Source organism: Trachurus trachurus, assembly GCF_905171665.1.
Source record: "Trachurus trachurus genome assembly, chromosome: 4".
NCBI lineage: Eukaryota > Metazoa > Chordata > Actinopteri > Carangiformes > Carangidae > Trachurus > Trachurus trachurus.
The window spans coordinates 24355534-24364691 of NC_139898.1; the positions used below are offsets into that span (position 1 = coordinate 24355534).

The 9158-nt window shown below is 40.6% G+C and overlaps 1 protein-coding gene across 1 annotated transcript; it reads right to left on the reverse strand.

Moving 5' to 3' along the window:
* Positions 1–4598: 4598 nt before the first annotated feature.
* On the reverse strand, positions 4599–8401 carry ptgs2b (prostaglandin-endoperoxide synthase 2b; the record flags this gene model as incomplete). Its single annotated transcript, XM_083969853.1, has 10 exons — positions 8287–8401; positions 7890–8006; positions 7644–7787; positions 7361–7504; positions 6837–7018; positions 6667–6750; positions 6325–6571; positions 5745–6031; positions 5499–5646; positions 4599–5011 (listed from the first exon to the last, which is right to left on the reverse strand). Exons 1-10 carry the CDS (start codon positions 8345–8347, stop codon positions 4599–4601), a joined length of 1827 nt encoding a protein of 608 aa, XP_083825979.1. The 5' UTR covers positions 8348–8401.
* Positions 8402–9158: the final 757 nt, after the last annotated feature.

Genomic DNA, 9158 nt, shown 5'->3' on the forward strand with positions numbered 1-9158 from the left:
ATATTCACACCTCATGTACAGTAAAAGAGCCTTGTTATTACTCCGCGTCTCTTCCCGGCAAAGCATACTGTATATTGACTAATGGAAATTTTCAGGGATGTGCCGGCGGTCGCTTTCTCGTCTCTCTCATCCACGCAGCGTGGACTATGTTGGTTATCCAAAATCAGACAGTGATGATTGACTTTTGGTATTACTGCTATTACTATGATTGTTTTTTTGTTTTGTTTTTTTTCTGCTCCTGATTTATGTATTGATTTTTTTTCTTATCTTTTCTATATATATCAATACCATTATCAGTGCATTCTACTGTATATCATTAGCATCATTTCATCATTCTTTCATGATCATACATTATCACACATTATCATTATTTCATTGTTATTTCATTATCATACTGCAGCACCACTATCAGTATCTACGTGACATACAAACAGAACACACTGTACATAAACAGCCATACGCTCCATAACCACAACACACAAACGGATATACACACCACATAGCCAGGCAGCCATACACACCATAAACACAGCACATTACTAAAATTAATTAAAATTAATTAATTAAAACAAATTATCACAATAATTGAAATAATCAGCCTCTTGAACTGACTCCCACCGATTAGGTCTGGGGGTGGTTCCATGTCGGCTATAGAGCAGGGTTTGAAAGCGGCTGAAGAGGGAGAGCCCCTGTTATCAGTTGGTATGAGGAGTGGGGCACAGGTAGAGAGCGAGGAGGGGAACCGGAACAGGGAAGTGTTTTTTTTTTCTTTAATTAATTAATTTTCCCTTTCTCTCCACTCTCTCTCTTCTTTATATATATGCATAAAGGGGTCTACCACCCACCCTTTTTTTTTATTTTCCCTCTCTCTCTCTCCTTCTTTTCTTTTCTCTCCCATCTCGCACGTATCTTTTTTGCTTATACTCTCTCTCGAGCTCCAGTTCACCCCCATTATTATTATTTTTTTTAAGTATATTTTTGGGGCTTTTTTTGCCTTTTTTTTTTAAATGGATAGGACAGTGGAGAGAGAGACAGGAAATGGGAGGCAGAGATGGGGGGGAATGACACGCAGGATAGGGCCACTTGATGCGGGATTCGAACCGGGGCCACCTGCAGTGAGGACTATAGCCTCAACACATGGGGCAGGTGCTCTACCAACTGAGCTAAACACCGCCCCCATCCCCATTATTTCTAACACAGACACCCATGCACACGTACAACTCAACACATACGCATGCACAGACACGCATGCATGAACACATACACATTCACGCTTTCCACCACAACATCTATTCATATCCATATATGTACAGCACTGTTTGCAGCACTTGTCTTTGTTTGTCTTGTCTAACCCTTTAATAAGTTGTTGTTTTTATACACTGTTTTTTTGTCTTTGTATGCTTTTGTTGCTTCCCACTTGTATTGTATCGTCATCACTTAATTAAAAAAAAAAGGTACGGTAATCTAAAATCAACACATCGTACAGTAAAAATCAAAACAGAACAATACACAGAAACTGTTGCTTGGAATATACTGTATTATGACACAAGAGAGCTCGTACTTCGCCTCGGGAAGATGGACTAATAAATGTCTTTCTTTTAATCTGCTCAAGTCTACAAGTGTCTACATGTTTCATCTGATGTGCGCAAAAGTGAAAGCACATCAGCTGCATAACGTGGGACAGTGTGTGTGTTGAGGGAATGTGCATGGCTGGAGATTAAACAACAACCCTTCAAGCCCTTTCAAAGGGGTCATGGAGAGGCTAAAGGACACATGCAATTTTACATTAATCAAATTCATCTCATTATTAAGATATGATCTGCTCTTCATTTCGGTGCGATATTGTTTGTTGTTGCTATTATGTTTTTAATACATAATAACCCAACCAAAACTTGAACGCAAGTGCTTTAACCATCTGACAGCCAGAATGCTGGATTATTCTGGGTTAAATAATAATACCCATACATTGTGTAATTGTCCTGTTACTATGATATATAAATCAATAATGAATAATAACATGAAAACCCCTGCTGCAGAAACTCCCGGGGTGTGGAGGCATTGCATAATGTCATTCACGTCAAACAGGAGGGAAACAACAAACACCTACAGCAAAGCGTCTGTTCAACAGCATGGCCTGAGATGATGGTTAAAGCCTGGCACCTCCAGCCATTCTAACTATATTATGTACTGTATGTGTAAGAGGGCTGGAGTCAGTCCCAACTGACAAGGGCGGAGTACGCACGCCCTGGACAGGTAACTGGTCCATCACAGGGCTGACATGTAGAGACACACAACCAGTCACGCTCACATTCACATTTTTATGGAGACTTTATACTAGCCAATTGAAATCTGCATGTCGTTGGACTTTAGTTTAAGGAAGCTTGAACATACTAGCTGTGAGGCGGCAGCGCTATCCAGTGCACCACCACGCTGCCCCAGTTCATTCCCATGGCACAAATGCGTGGGAATACTGGATTGGTCCCTGGATTTTGTAAATAGTAAACGATGTTGGTCTCCACCTGTTAAGTACACATTAGTCATTTACTGTTGCATTGTAACTGTAGTAACGGGTATGAAGCTCTAAACCAAACAAAATCAACCCAAGAGTGTGTTTATAGAAATAAGCCATCACTTTTGAGAGTAAGAATATGTTTATAATGAGTGTACACAACGACAGCTTATAAAGTTTGAGCATGAAAGTTCATTCTTGACTTTGGGAAGAGAGCTCTTAACCCATCCACTCAGTTTTTCCAGAAGTTTTTCACTTATTTTCACGGTCCTCTGTGAGATTTTAAACATTTACCTTGACCTTAGGTTGACAACCTAGCAACGCTTATCAGAGTCCTCTAACAAGAGAAAACGATTATTCAACCTACTTATTACAGATCATGTAAAAATCTTCTGAAAAACGTTTTTCCCAACTTTCAGAGGTCTTGTGCAATTTTATTAATATACACTTAAATATTATACATCATGCGTTGTAATTTTCAAAGTGATTAAAAAAATCTCCTCATCCTACTATATTGTGTCTTTGAACTTACTACCAAGAGAGCCATGCACAATAATTCCTATGTGCCAGGACTGTTTGGTTTATGCACAAAAGGCAAAATAAAATCTCTCTATATACAGTATACTCTTATGTTAAAACCCTTTAAAAAACGATGACACTGAAGTCCTCTATTTTAAATGTGTTTCAAGACAAAATGTCTGATTGATTCTTTTCAGACACTTTCTTTCCAGCCGAGCAAACATCGGCTGAGGGTTCATCTGCATTCGTATGAGACAATATTGTCAGCACTTACATGTCTGGGATGCGGCAGATTTAGAAATCCGTGCAAGCTCATGACCGTCGTGTGTTATTGACCGTAGTGAGAACAGACTGAGTTTTAAAACAGCTTTAGAATTAATTTTACTAGAATAAAAGAAAGAATTGCATTTATTCATTAATTGTTAACATTTGAACTTCCAATTTTATCCAGTGCTTGCCTCTTTAGGAAGGAAAAAACAGACTGCTCTAGAGGCATCAAAATAGAGTTTATGGCCGGCTGCTGGCAAAAACACTCTATGCAGTTGTTCAGGGCCACAACTGCTGTTGGGAGGTGTGGGGCATGATCAGAAATGTCCCAACCAGGGTTTAATTCAATTCATTTAACGCATAAACATGTACGTGTGTGTGTCTGTTCATTCGGTTGTAAGCAGTGTGTGTGATTTGGTGTTTGCGTTTGCAGTATTTTGGTGGCCGCAAACACAATCTTGTTTAGGGCCACCAAAATCCTAGAGCCGGCCCTGTGTATCAGAGAATAACAGTCACTATACTAAAAAAGACGAAAATGCCAGTGGATTTCTGAGAAATGTGTACCATGTCCTGGTAGTATTTATTAGTGTCAACCTTAAAAGGCACTGATGACAAATTGACATATTTTCCATACAATCAAATGAAACAATTTCTAAACAACCACAATACAATCCTAGACAGCAGTGCAGCTTAGAAACAAAGTTATTAATGCCATTTCAAATGACCCACACCATTACACAGGATATAGTATAAAAAATACCTGTAAAACAATACTGAAATAGGAATGCACTATTGTACGTTACATCAGATTGAGAGAGACAAGATCAGTCATGTCGTCAACAGTAGAATATCACTACTATAGTGTACTCATGATTCGCTGTTTGCTAAACAGCTCAGTGTGGTTTAAAGGGACAACCAAAAATGGGAGAGCAGCAGTGAACCCAAGGAAAATAATGTAACATACTCCATCCACTATGTAGCTGAGACTGTAAACTAATCTTCAAGTATCAAAGTCACTGCAACTTTGACATTTGAACTTATCTTCAAGTATCAAAGTTGCGGTGACTGAGGTCATTACATAACTCTTACAATACAAGTCTTATTATACAACACATCTTGTAATAAATAAAAAAACACAGACTTTCGTTTTTGAAAACCAAGCATACACAACCCTGTAATATTTCATTAAAAAACAACTTTTTCACTTTCTCATTTACTATAAATAGAATTTTAAATAAATATAAATATAAATAAATAAATAAATACATATTTCTATGTGTGTATGCATGAAATAGAAAACAAATTAGAGCTCAGTAGTCCTTTCTTTCAAAATGACTGTAGGGTTGATGTCACTGCCACCTGAGTGGGACGAGCTCGAGTTGATGATCATGGATCCTGTCTCTTTGATATTGGGCACGTGAAAGGACGCCACGGGACATGGACCCTTCACGTTATTGCAGACGAGCCTCTGCAAGGAGGCGGTGTTGATGATGTCGAAGCCCACGGTGCCTCCAAACGTGCTTGGCTTCCAGTACTCCGGGGAGCAGATGGCGTTTCCCATTAAGCCCTTGAGGGAGTAAGGGGCCCCCATCTCCACCATGGTCTCCCCAAAAATGGCATTAGACCTGGGTTTCTCCACCAGCAGGCCCGGGTAGAGCTCCACAGCGTCTATATGTCCGTACATCTCCTCCAGCACTGCAGCCATTTCTTTCTCTCCTGAAAAACACAAATGGAGAAATTGTTTACTTAACAACTCAGTCTCGACTCTATCACTGGTGGAGTAGTTAGTATCTGCAAAGCGCATGTGAGAAGAAATACTCTCTCCTCTGGCTGATTTTTTTCTCATCCCTCCAATGCTCTCATCCCGCTGGTTTTAAATCCTCTGCTGTGTAGCAGGAGGCCTCCCCTGTCTGTTTATGTCTAACTCTCTGTGATGACAATTTGCTTACACTATCTCAAGATGAAATGAACATCTGGTTCTTAGAGTCACGGAAATAAATTCCTAACCTCCAAAGCTGGTGGAGACTTAAACTGCATCCAAAGTATTTCCTTAATCGTTCCTTTTCGTGCTTACCTTTAATTCCCGCGGTCAAGTTCATGACAATGCTATTAATACAGCACTGATTTGGCCTGAGGCAGTGCTTCACTTTCAATTATGCATTTGTGAAATAAAGTTTTGTGGATGATCTTGACTTTGTCTCACCTGTCATGTCCTCGAAAGAAGTGTAGGCCTTCATGTTGAATCGCTTCCTATAGGCATTCAGGGACTGGTAACGCATTTTTCTGCTGTTTTCTATGGACTTAATGGCCACATACATGATAGGTCCAGGGACATTACGGCCACCAGCAACCTAAAGAATGAATGAAGAGTTAGTTATACCACTTTAGAGCAACAACAATTTTACAAGCTCAAATAAATTGCTGTCAGGGAAGTGTTAAAAGTTCTTACCCGTCCTGCAATCTGGTTGGAAAATGATTCGACCAGGTTGCTGATGCCATGCTCGGTCACGACAGAATTGTTGAAGACAAACTCTTTGTAGCTGTAATCTTTCTCCTCAATGTGGAAAGAGTCGGGCATCAGCGGGTGCCAGTGGTACAGGGTGTTGAACTCTGAAGCAATGCGGTTCTGGTACTGGAAACGCTGGTTGAAGAGCAACTCGGGGTCAAACTTGAGCTTGAAGTTATAGCCACTCAGGTGCTGCACGTAGTCCTCGATCACAATCTTGATGGTCTCACCTACAGGACAAAGAACATATTTTATATCATTCAGTGCGGTGTATTTTTTCATTGTTATTTCCCTTTGAACATTTGGATGTTTCGGTCACAGAGTTTGACACTGGACCATTTCCTCTTTCCAATGCTGAAAATAAATTCTCACGACTTTCTGTAAACTTACTGAAAGTCTCCCCTGTCTGAGTACAACTTCCTCATTTGAAACTTCCAGATGAACATCATCTTGTTATTGTTTAGATTTGACCGTCACAGCTTTAAATTTGTGTAGACGTCACAAAGACCTTTCTGGAACCTACCGATCAGGATGAGCCGTGTGGTCTGGAAGAGTCTTTCGTCATCCCAGTCGGGGTGCACCTCCTTCAACACGTCGCACACCCGGTTGTGTTCCCGCAGCCAAATGGTGGCGTACATCATCAGACCAGGGACCAGGCCGAACGCCTCGTGGCCCACAGCGAAGCGGTGAGCTTCAGGGACATGAGGAGGGTAGTGCATGTCGACACCCGCTTCCTTTACTGTCGGGGGGTACACTTCTCCATCCACAATCTGCAGAGTTACACAAGAGAGGAAGAAACTGTAAGACAACTGAGCTGTGGTCTGAGGCATGTGGCTGCCCGAGCTCCATCTGTTTCTTCCCTCACCTGATGTTTGAGCTTGCCATCCTTGAAGAGCCTGAGCTTGTGCTGCCGCTCCAGGTTGTCTCCATAAATGTGGTTGAGGTCAACCTGAAAACAAAAACAGCTCATTCAATAACTCGTTCACCTTTTACTAGGCTGAAATCTGACGTTTTTCTGAAATCTGCTCGGCTTACCCCGTGGCCTTTTGCCAGAGTAAAAGCAGGTCCTTTCTTCATATCAGATTTGAAGAACTGGTGGGTGAAATGCTGTGCGAAGAATGCAAACATCAGACTGGTACCCTGTGGGTCCGGGATAAACTGTCTCCTCATCAGCAGCTTCTCAGCCAAGATTTTTGCATCGGGAAGCTCCTTTTTACCTGGAGAAACAATTAAGAGCATTAGAATAAACATACAAGAATATAAAACAGAATAAAGCCAGTTTAACGTGGATAAAACACACTCATCTAACTGAGGAAAGCTGCAGCAATTTAGGTTTACTTCATATTTTCAAAGCAAAATGAGCAAAAAGTGGTTTCATGTTGTAAGTCTTGGCTTGCTGGGGCAGGTCTCGCTGTGTTCTGTCAGCATATTTCCACTCTCACTCCACCAGAGGAAATTATTTTAGTATGCGCATATTCCTGTGATGTAATGGACGCTCTTGCTCATTATTGAAAAATCTGAGAAAACTGGTTCTCCATACGCAGAGAGAGTGCACTCACCTGCTACTCCCATGGGGGTTGGGCATTCCTCTGGCACAGGGGGAAGGGTGCGGGTATAGTAGGAAAGGTTCGAATAAGCTTCCCAACTTTTGTAAGTGTAATCTGCATTGTAAGTTGGAGGACTATCAATCATGTGGGATCGGGCTGCAGAGGGAAGGAAAAGAAAAGAAGTAATTAATATCATAAATGCTGCAACGGATTCTCTAGAGCTTGCTTTACAAATTATTCAACATGTTATGAAGCATTTTCTGAACCATCGCGTTGTGCCTTCAGCTAGACTTACATGTCAGCACATATCTCATGATGGCATCACGCAGAAATGAGATGTTGTTGACGATGTTCCAGAAGCCCTTGAAGTGTGTGAGCAGGTAGTGGACGGTGTTGGGCGAGGGCTTCAGGGACAGTTTGAGCCAGGTGAGGAACTCAGCTGTAAAATACCAAAAGGGGAATTTAGTACTGTAAATTAACTGAGCAAATAACAATTTCAAATGTAAATGTATGATATCATGTTGCTGTAATTCATACTTACGTTTTGTGCAGTTTTGTCCATAAAATCCTGTGCGTGTGCAGTCACACTCATAATTGTCTGCTCCCATCGCTGTGCAAACACCCCTGTTCTGGCATGGATCTGAGCAACATGGGTTACCTGTGGCAGATAATGTTGGGTGGTTAGATAATAATTCACATCAGATGCTGGTAAAAATGTGTTAGAAGAAAGTTTTCATAATATTCATTAGACTTCCATATAATTCAAGTATGAAATTAGTTTCATGGTGTCTTTAAATTTAAATTTAAATTTCAAATTTAGCCTGTCCCTTTTGCTGTATAATAACTGCATTGCATTCTGAAATAATACAAGAATTATAACTCCGCACTAAACCAAGTCTAACTTTTACATGAAATCAGTCTCTGGTTTTTCTACTCACCTCCTTCGCAAACAAGACAGCCCAGTGCCAACAGGAAAACCGAAAATGTGAGTCTGTTCATACTCCAAGGACTTTGTCGAGGTTTCGTCTCTATCTTTCCTTCGCGCTCTCTCGCTCTCTCCTCTCCTCCGCAGTTGTGCGCCGTGGAGCTGCGAGTTGAATTGTGACGACCTGCTGCTCTGCAACACCTTTATACACAAGACGTGTGTGACGTCATGGCGCACAGGGCAGGGGCTGTAACGTAAATCTCTGCACTCAATTGACCATCACACGATTCAAGAGAAATACCTGACGGAGGAATATCTCTAATTTCGCAACCTGTTTTTAACTATGATTGAATATTTGATGATTCGTATGCGGTTTTGGTACGCTTTTTTTAACCGACTTCCTGGACGCTTTCCTGGTTCCCCCTTCCCCATTTTTATACAATTCTTCCATTAAGTGTCTGTGATTTCCCCGCTTTGAGTATGTGACGCTACTTTTATTGTCCCATGCAAATAGAAAACTCTTGAGGATGTGATTTTAAAGAATTGCATTATCTTTTACGTCTTATTAAAATGGCTATAAACAAAAATGTGTATTAAATAAAATGATACTTGAATCCCATACATATCTACAAGAGCACGTCTATGGTAAATTCATGATCATATTTTATTTATTGAACAAAAGTGATCGGCAGCTTTGAAGATCTTTTCATGAAGCAGTAATATCTAAATTAGAATTAGACTTGCATAAGATTGAAATTATTGATAAGAAATTACACTTCTGATTTGTTTCTAAGAGGCTCTGATGGAATTTGTCAAAACCATAACATGTATTAAATGTGTCAGTCATTTTCTGTGTCGATTGAAGGTGAGTATACATTTTTTAAT